The 10000-nt window shown below is 39.3% G+C and overlaps 1 protein-coding gene across 4 annotated transcripts in view; it reads right to left on the bottom strand.

Annotated features, from left to right (window-relative positions):
• Positions 1 to 10000, bottom strand: part of TRIM7 (tripartite motif containing 7) — a 17460-nt gene that overhangs the window by 7244 nt on the left and 216 nt on the right. For 2 of the 4 annotated variants that reach the window (XM_072921075.1, XM_072921074.1), the window contains exons 1-5: positions 9926 to 10000; positions 6977 to 7406; positions 4693 to 4788; positions 1535 to 1765; positions 21 to 43 (exon numbers count right to left, since the gene is read on the bottom strand). The exon at positions 9926 to 10000 is cut by the window's right edge. In XM_072921075.1, the coding sequence (XP_072777176.1) occupies positions 21 to 43; positions 1535 to 1765; positions 4693 to 4788; positions 6977 to 7406; positions 9926 to 10000 (855 nt within the window). Of the gene's footprint in view, positions 1 to 20; positions 44 to 1534; positions 1766 to 4692; positions 4789 to 6976; positions 7407 to 9653; positions 9902 to 9925 lie in introns of those variants that run through there. The other 2 variants (XM_072921077.1, XM_072921076.1) reach the window with 2 other exon arrangements.

Below are 10000 nucleotides of genomic sequence, written 5' to 3'. Positions count from 1 at the left end.
GAATCAGAAGAATTCCAAACCTTTTTATGATTCCCGTCACATCCTGAAAAGGAAAAAAAAAAAGAAAAATTAAAACCCCCTCCAGTAATTTTGGCACCTTCACACCTTTATTTTTTTTCATGAAGCACAAACTAAAAAACGCCATTCTTTTCATAAAACACAAACTAAAAAACGCCATTTTTTTTACGAAACACAGACTAAAACCGCCATTTTTTCCATGAAACACAAACTAAAAACCGCCATTTTTTCCACAAAACCCAACCCAAAAAACGCCATTTTTTCCACAAAACCCAACCCAAAAAGCGCCATTTTTTCCACAAAACCCAACCCAAAAAACGCCATTTTTCCACAAAACCCAAACCAAAAAACGCCATTTTTTTCATAAAACACAAACTTAAGAATGCCATTTTTCCATGAAACACAGACTAAAAAAAGGCCATATTTCCCTTAAACACAAACTTAAAAACGCCATTTTTCCATGAAACACAAACTAAGAAATGCCATTTTTTAATGAAACAGACTAAAAAAAGGCCATTTTTTCCCTTAAACAGAAACTAAAACCCACCATTTTTTTCATGAAACACAGTCTAAAAAATGACTTTTTTTCCTTAAACACAGACAAAAAAATGAATTTTTTCATGAAACACAAACCAAAAAACGCCATTTTTTCCACGAAACCCAAACCAAAAAACGCCATTTTTTTCATAAAACACAGACTAAAGCCGCCATTTTTTCCATGAAACACAGACCAAAAAACGCCATTTTTTCCATGAAACACAAACTAAAACCCACCATTTTTTTCATAAAACACAAACTAAAAAACCACCATTTTTTTCATAAAACACATACTAAAACCGCCATTTTTTCCACAAAACACCCTAAAAAACACCATTTTTTTCATAAAACATAGACTAGAAAATGAATTTTTTTCCTTAAACACAGACAAAAAAAAGAATTTTTTTTCATTAAACACAGATGAAAAAATGACCTTTTTCTCATGAAACACAAACCAAAACCCACCATTTTTTCCACGAAACACCCCAAAAAACGCCATTTTTTCCACAAAACCCAACCCAAAAAACACCATTTTTTCCACCAAACACCCCAAAAAACGCCATTTTTTTCATGAAACACAAACTAAAAAATGCCATTTTTTTCATGACACACAAACTAAAAAATCACTTTTTTCTCATGAAACACAGAATAAAAACGCCATTTTTTTAATGAAACACAGACTAAAAAATTACTTTTTTTTTGTGAAACACAGACTAAAAACCGCCATTCTTTTCATAAAACACAAACTAAAAAATGACTTTTTTCTCATGAAACACCAACTAAAAAATCACTTTTTTCTCATGAAACACAGACTAAAAACCGCCATTTTTTCCACAAAACCCAACCCAAAAACCGCCATTTTTTCCACAAAACCCAACCCAAAACCCACCATTTTTCCACCAAACACCCCAAAACCCCACTTTTCCCCCCAAACCGTGCCCAGACCCCCGTTTCCGATGACGACACGCGTTGGGCTGACCTGGAGGAGGCCGAGCGGGCGCTGCCGGAGTTTCTCCTCCATGTCCGCGATGAGTTTGTTGAGCGCCGCGATGGCCTTGGAGAGCTCCGAGATGTTCTCGTTCTGCCGCCGCGCCACGTTCTGCTCCATCTTCTCCAGTTGGCCAAGCAGGAGCCGCTCGTGGTCGCGCAGGAACTGCCGCAGCCGCTCGAAGTCGGTGAGGAGCTTCTGACGCTCGCTCGCGATGGTTGTCTTGGGGGAAAAAGGGGAAAAAATGGGGAAAAAAGGGAAAAAAAGGGAAAAAATTGGGTTTTTTTCCATGGGAATGTCCCACCCAACGCCCAAGATGAACATTGGCTTTGACCCAAACTCATGGAGAAAACGTCTAAAATGTTGAGGTGGCTCTCGATGGTTTTCTTGGGGGGAAATGGTGAAAAAAGAGGGAAAAAAAGAGGGAAAAAAAGAGGGAAAAAAGGAAAAAAAAGTGGGTTTTTTTCAGGAGAGAAGTCTTTGGAATGTCCCACCCAACGCCCAAGATGAACATTGACTTTGATCCTAATTCATGGAGAAAAATTCCAAAACATCGAGGTGGCTCTCGATGGTTTTCTTGGGGGGAAATGGGGGAAAAAGGGGAAAAAATGGGAAAAAAAGGGAAAAAATTGGGTTTTTTTTCATGGGAATGTCCCACCCAACGCCCAAGAAGAACATTGACTTTGACCAAAATTTGTGGGAAAAGCTTCTGAAAGCTTGAGGTAGCTCACGATGGTTTTCTTGGGGGGAAACGGGGGAAAAAGGGGAAAAAAGGGGAAAAAATGGGAAAAAAAGGGGAAAAATTGGGTTTTTTTTCATGGGAATGTCCCACCCAACGCCCAAGAAGAACATTGACTTTGACCAAAATTTGTGGAGAAAAATTGCAAAACCTTGAGGTAGCTCTCGATGGTTTTCTGGGGGAAAAATGGGGGAAAAAATAGGGGGAAAGACGAGAAAAATGAGAAAAAAGAAGGGGAAAAAAAGGGGGAAAAGAAGGGGAAAAGAGGGGGAAAAGGGGAAAAATGGGGAAAAACGGGGGGGAAAATAGGGAAAAGGAGGGGGAAAAAAGAGGGAAAAGGAGGGGGAAAATGGGGAAAAAAGAGGGGGGAAATAGGGAAAAAAGAGGAGAAAAAGGGGGAAAAAAGGGGAAAAAAAAAGGGAAAAAATTGGGGTTTTTTTCAGGAGAGAAGCCTTTGGAATGTCCCACCCAACGCCCAAGATGAACATTGACTTTGACCCAAACTCATGGAGAAAACATCTAAAATGTTGAGGTAGCTCTCGATGGTTTTCTTGGGGGGAAATGGGGGAAAAAGGGGAAAAAAAGGGGGAAAAAAGGGAAAAAATTGGGTTTTTTTAATGAGAGAAGCCTTTGGAATGTCCCACCCAACTCCCAGGAAGAACATTGACTTTGACCAAAATTTGTGGGAAAAGCTTCTGAAACCTCGAGGTAGCTCACGATGGTTTTCTTGGGGCGAAATGGGGGAAAAAAGGGGAAAAAAGGGGAAAAAAGAGGGGAAAAAAGGAGGAAAAAAAAGGGGAAAAAAAGGGGAAAAATTGGTTTTTTTTCAGGAGAGAAGCCTTTGGAATGTCCCACCCAATGCCCAAGATGAACATTGACTTTGACCCAAATTCGTGGAGAAAACGTCCAAAATGTCGAGGTAGCTCTCGATGGTTTTCTGGGGGGGAATGGGAAAAAAAGAGGGAAAAAAAGAGGGAAAAAAAGAGGGAAAAACAGGAGAAAAGAGGAAAAAAGAGGGGAAAAAGAGGGGGAAAAAAGAGGGGAAAAGAGGGAAAAGGAGGGGGAAATGGGGGAAAAAAGAGGGGAAAGAGAGGGAAAAAGAGGGAAAAAAGAGGGGGAAAATAGGGAAAAAGAGGGAAAAAAGAGGAGAAAAAGGGGAAAAAAAGGAAAAAAAATGGTTTTTTTTTCAGGAGAGAAACCTTTGGAATGTCCCACCCAACGCCCAAGATGAACATTGACTTTGACCAAAATTCGTGGAGAAAAATTCCAAATCTTGAGGTAGTTTTCGATGGTTTTCTGGGGGGGAAATGGGGGAAAAAGGGGGAAAAAAGGGGGGAAAAAGGGGGAAAAATTGGGTTTTTTTCAGGAGAGAAGCCTTTGGAATGTCCCACCCAACGCCCAAGATGAACATTGACTTTGACCCAAACTCATGGAGAAAAATTCCAAAACAATGAGGTAGTTTTCGATGGTTTTCTGGGGGGAAATGGGAAAAAAGAGGAGAAAAAAGGGGAAAAAAGGGGAAAAAAAGGGGAAAAATTGGGTTTTTTTTCAGGAGAGAAGCCTTTGGAATGTCCCACCCAATGCCCAAGATGAACATTGACTTTGACCAAAATTCGTGGAGAAAAATTGCAAAACCTTGAGGTAGCTCTCAATGGTTTTCTTGGGGGGAAATGGGGGAAAAAAGGGGAAAAAAAGGGGAAAAAAGGGGAAAAAAAGGGAAAAATTGGGGTTTTTTTCATGGGAATGTCCCACCCAACGCCCAAGATGAACATTGGCTTTGACCCAAACTCATGGAGAAAACGTCTAAAATGTTGAGGTAGCTCTCGATGGTTTTCGGGGGAAAAATGGGAAAAAAGAGGGAAAAAAGAGGGAAAAAAGAGGGAAAAGAGAGGGAAAAAAGGGGGAACAAATGGGGAAAAATGGGGGAAAAATGGGGGAAAAAAGGGGAAAAAAGAGGGGAAAAGAGGGGGAAAATGGGGGAAAAAAGAGGGAAAAAAAGAGGGGAAAGAGAGGGGAAAAAGAGGGGAAAAAAGAGGGGAAAGAGAGGGGAAAAAGAGGGAAAAAAAGAGGGAAAAAAAGAGGGAAAAAAAGAGGGGGAAAATAGGGAAAAAGAGGGAAAAAAGAGGAGAAAAAGGGGAAAAAAGAGGGGGAAAAAAAGGGAAAAAATTGGGTTTTTTTTCACGAGAGAAGCCTTTGGAATGTCCCACCCAACGCCCAAGATGAACATTGACTTTTTTTTTTTGCTGTAGGGATTTTTTTTTTTAAAGGGCGTTTTTGCGAATTTTAATTTAATTTTTTTGTCTATATTTTATGGTTTGAGGGGTAGAGTTTTGGTTTTTTTAGTAGATTTCTGCTAAATTTAGATAGATTTTTTTATTCTGTTAAATTTTATTTCCATCCTGGGACGCACCAGCAGCTCCTGAGTTTTTTTGTCGTCGTTGACTTTGAATTCCAGAAGTTCCTGACGCTCCTTCTTCAGGAAATCTAAGCGGCCCTGGATTTTCTCCTGGGAATAAAAATAAATTTTAAAAAAATTAAGAATAAAAATTAAAAAAAAAAAACAGCAAAATATCTAAAAAAAATTAAAAATAAAAATAAAAAAAAAAAAAACAAAAAAACCCAGCAAAATATCTAAAAAAATTAAAAATAAAAATTTAAAAACCAGAAAACAAAACCAAAATAAACCATTAAAAAAATCTAAGAAAAATTAAAAATAAAAATTAAAAAAACAAAAAACAAAACCAAAATAAAACATAAAAAAATCTAAAAAAAATTAAAAATAAAAATTAAAAAAACAAAAAACAAAACCAAAATAAACCATTAAAAAAATCTAAAAAAAATTAAAAATAAAAATAAAAATTAAAAAAACAAAACCAAAAAAAAACCAGCAAAAAATCTAAAAAAATTAAAAATAAAAATTAAAACAAAACAAAAAACAAAACCAAAATAAACCATTAAAAAAATATAAAAAAAATTAAAAATAAAAATTAAAAAAACAAAAAACAAACAAAAAAACCCAAAAGCAAAAACAAAACAACAACAAAATAAAAAAGAAAACAAAAGAAAACAAAAACCCACCAAAAACCACCAAAAAAAATCTAAAAAAAAAATTTAAAATAAAAATTCAAAAAAAACCCAAAAAACAAAAAAAAATTTAACTCTATTATTTAAATAAAGATTTTTTGGGGAATGTGTATGTATATTTATAGCGCATATTGGGATTTATTGTCTTTTAACAGATACGCGTAGTTTCGATTTTTTTTTTTATTATTCTTATTAATTTTTCTACGCATGGAATTTTATAATAGGTTAATGCATATTTATTTATTTTATATTTATTTTTGTCGATTTTACATTATATAAGAATAGAATATAAAATAGGTTCAGATTTGGGTCTATAACCCAATTTATGGATTTCTACCATCCAACCACCATCAGATAATCACATTTTATGATTATTTGTGTTCCTAAACAACATAAATTTTATAATTAATGTAAAATAGGTTCAGATTTGGGTCTGTAACCCCAATTTATGGATTTCTACCACCCAACCACCATCAGATAATCGCATCCCGTAATTCTGTATATTCCTAAAAAATGACAATTTAACAATGAATATATACATTATATCAGCATAGAACATAAAATAGGTTCGGATTTGGGTCTGTAACCCCAATTTATGGATTTCTACCACCGAACCACCGTCAGATAATCACATCCCATAATTCCGTATATTCCTAAAAAATGCCAATTTAATAACGAATATGTAACTTATATAGTGATAGAATATAAAATATTTTCAGATTTGGGTCTGTAACCCCAATTTATGGATTTCTACCATCCAACCACCAACAGATAATCACATCCCGTAATTCTGTATATTCCTAAAAAATGTTAATTTAGTAACGAATATATACATTATATAAGCAAAGAATATAAAATAGGTTCAGATTTGGGTCTGTAACCCCAATTTATGGATTTCTACCACCCAACCACCATCAGATAATCCCATTTTATGATTATTTGTGTTCCTAAACAACGTAAATTTTATAATTAATGTAAAATATGTTCAGATTTGGGTCTGTAACCCCAATTTATGGATTTCTACCACCCAACCACCATCAGATAATCGCATCCCGTAATTCTGTATATTCCTAAAAAATGTCAATTTAGCAATGAATATATACATTATATCAGCATAGAACATAAAATATTTTCAGATTTGGGTCTGTAACCCCAATTTATGGATTTCTACCATCCAACCACCATCAGATAATCACATTTTGTGATTATTTGTGTTCCTAAACAACATAAATTTCATAATTAATGTAAAATAGGTTCAGATTTGGGTCTCCACCCCAATTTATGGATTTCTACCATCCAACCACCAGCAGATAATCGCATCCTGTAATTCTGTATATTCCTAAAAAATGTAAATTTAATAACGAATATATAAGTTATATAAGCATGGAATATAAAATATTTTCAGATTTGGGTCTCCACCCCAATTCCTGTATCTCCACCACCCAACCACCAGCAGATAAACGTATCCCATGTGTTCCTAAACAACGTAAATTTTATAATTAATGTAAAATATGTTCAGATTTGGGTCTATAACCCCAATTTATGGATTTCTACCACCCAACCACCATCTGAAAATCCCATTTTTTTTGTTCCCGGATGGACAGACTGACCTTGTACTCCTCACACGCCTCATCCACGGGCACCACGGCGTGGGCGCGGTGCTCTCGGGACCGGTCGCACACCACGCAGATACTCCTGAGGTCATCCTTACAAAAAAGCTTCAACGCTTCCCGATGTTTCCTACACAACCCTTCCTCCTCCTCCTCATCCTCATTCCCTTTCTCCCCTCGTTTCGTCAACTGGTTGATGATCTCCGAAATATTCCCCAATTGACGATTGGGACGGAAATTTTTCTCCTGGAAAACCTCCCGGCACTGAGGACACGGAAAATCCATCTCCAGCTCCTTCCAGCTCTTGGCGATGCAGGCGCGGCAGAAATTGTGGCCGCAGGGGATGGAAACGGGATCCTTGAAGAATTCCAAGCACACGGAGCAGGTGGCTTCGTCCTGGAGGTTTCCCGGGAGGAATGGGGTTTCTTTCCTGCGTGGGGAGGAATTATTTTGGGAATTTTGGGAATTTTTTGGGAATTCCTGGCGGGTGCCCCCGCCGGGGTCGTTGTGGTGGTGTACGGTTTTGGCCGGGGACATCGGGACACGGGAAAAATTAAAAAAATCTGTTCTCTACAAGTCCTGAACTTCCTGAATTATTTTTTCCTTCCTTTTCCTTGAAAAAAAGGGAATTTTTTTTGGGATATTCTCCATTTTGGGGGTGTCAGGCTCTGGATGGAGCCGATTTCTGGCTGAGCTGGCGCTGAATCCGAGCCTGAATTCTGAATTTGCGAGAAAAGCAGGAATAAATCTGCTTCCCACAAATCCTGCATTTTTAATTTTATGTTTTCCTTCCTTTTCCTTGAAAAAAAGGAAATTTTTTGGGATATTCTCCATTTTTGGGGTGTCAGGCTCTGGATGGAGCCGATTTCTGACTGAGCTGGCGCTGAATCCAAATCTGAATTTGCGAGAAAAGCAGGAACAAATCTGTTCCCCACAAATCCTGAACTTCCTGGATTTATTTATTTATTTATTTATTTATTTATTTATTTATTTATTCCTTGAGAAAAGTAAATTTTTTTGGGATATTCTCCGTTTTTGGGGTGTCAGGCTCTGGATGGAGCCGATTTCTGGCTGAGCTGGCGCTGAATCCAAATCTGAATTTGCGAGAAAAGCAGGAACAAATCTGTTCCCCACAAATCCTGAACTTCCTGGATTTATTTATTTATTTATTTATTTATTTATTTATTTATTTATTCCTTGAGAAAAGTAAATTTTTTTGGGATATTCTCCGTTTTTGGGGTGTCAGGCTCTGGATGGAGCCAATTTCTGGCTGAGCTGGCGCTGAATCCGAGCCTGAATTCTGAATTTGCGACACATAAAAAAGCGGGAACAAATCTGCTTCCCACAAATCCTGGATTTTTAATTTTATGTTTTCCTTCCTTTTCCTTGAGAAAAAGGAAATTTTTTTGGGATATTCTCCATTTTTGGGGTGTCAGGCTCTGGATGGAGCCGATTTCTGGCTGAGCTGGCCCTGAATCCAAATCTGAATTTGCGAGAAAAGCAGGAATAAATCTGCTTCCCACAAATCCTGAACTTCCTGGATTTATTTATGTATTTATTTTTTCCTTGAGAAAAGGGAAATTTTTTGGGATATTCTCCATTTTTGGGGTGTCAGGCTCTGGATGGAGCCGATTTCTGGCTGAGCTGGCGCTGAATCCGAACCAGAATTTGCAACACGCAAAAAAAAGGAGGAGAAGGAGAAGGAGGAAAAGGAGAAGGAGGAAAAATAGAAGGAGAAGGAGAAAAAGGAGAAGGAGGAAAAGGAGAAGGAGGAAAAGGAGGAAGAGGAGAAGAAGAAGGAGGAAAAATAGAAGGAGGAAAAGAAGGAGAAGGAGGAAAAGGAGAAGGAGGAAAAGGAGAAGGAGGAAAAGGAAAAGGAGAAGGAGGGAAAATAGAAGGAGAAGGAGGAAAAATAGAAGGAGAAGGAGGAAAAATAGAAGGAGGAGGAAAAGGAGAAGGAGGAAAAGGAGGAAAAGGAGAAGGAGGAAAAGGAGAAATAGAAGGAGGAGAAGGAGAAGGAGAAGGAGGAAAAATAGAAGGAGGAAAAATAGAAGGAGGAAAAGGAGAAGGAGGAAAAGTAGAAGGAGAAGGAGGAGAAGAAGGAAAAGGAGGAAAAGGAGGAGAAGGAGAAGGAGAAGGAGAAGGAGAAGGAGAAGGAGAAGGAGAAGGAGAAGGAGAAGGAGGAAAAGGAGAAGGAGAAGGAGGAAAAGGAGAAGGAGGAAAAGGAGGAAAAGGAGGAGGAGGAAAAGGAGAAGGAGAAAGACGAAAAGGAGGAGGAGGAAAAGGAGAAGGAGAAGGAGGAGAAGGAGGAAAAGGAGAAGGAGGAAAAGGAGAAGGAGGAAAAGGAGAAGGAGGAAAAGGAGAAGGAGAAATAGAAGGAGAAATAAAAGGAGAAACAGAAGGAAAAGGCGAAGGAGGAGAAGGAGGAAAAGGAGGAGGAGAAGGAGGAAAAGGAGAAGGAGGAAAAGGAAAAGGAGAAGGAGAAATAGAAGGAAAAGGCGAAGGAGGAGAAGGAGGAAAAGGAGGAAAAGGAAAAGGAGAAGGAGGAAAAGGAAAAGGAGGAAAAGGAGAAGGAGGAGGACGAGGAGGAGGAGGAGGAGAAGAAGCAGAAGCGAGTGACAGACAGCGACAAACGCCCCCCAAAATCCCCCCCGCGTCCCCGGCTGCCCCCGCGTACCTCGGAGCGGAGCCGTCAGCGGGGGGAACCCCCCCAAAACGCCCCAAATTCCCGGGATTTTGCATCGGGACGGCTCTGGAAGGGACGAACCGAGTGAGCGCGGGGTCCCAGCGGGTCCGCGGGAGCCGCTCGGCGCAGCCCCGGCGGAGGAACCCGGCGGCGGCCGCGGCCGCCTCGGACATCGCGGCGGGGCCGGAGCTCCGCGGGGCTTCTCCGGTGTCGCGTTTGTCCCCCGCTGTCCCCTCCACCGCCACCCCACCCGTGTCACTCACCATTCTTTACCCTCCCCCATCGCTTCTGCGCCGAGTTTTTTCCTCCTCCTCCTCCTCCTCCTCCTCCTCCTCCTC

The sequence above is a fragment of the Taeniopygia guttata genome, chromosome 35 (genome assembly GCF_048771995.1).
Source record: "Taeniopygia guttata chromosome 35, bTaeGut7.mat, whole genome shotgun sequence".
In the NCBI taxonomy this organism is placed as follows: Eukaryota; Metazoa; Chordata; class Aves; order Passeriformes; family Estrildidae; genus Taeniopygia; species Taeniopygia guttata.
The sequence above is the reverse complement of the archived record's forward strand: the minus strand, read 5'-3'. Positions and strand labels throughout refer to the sequence as shown.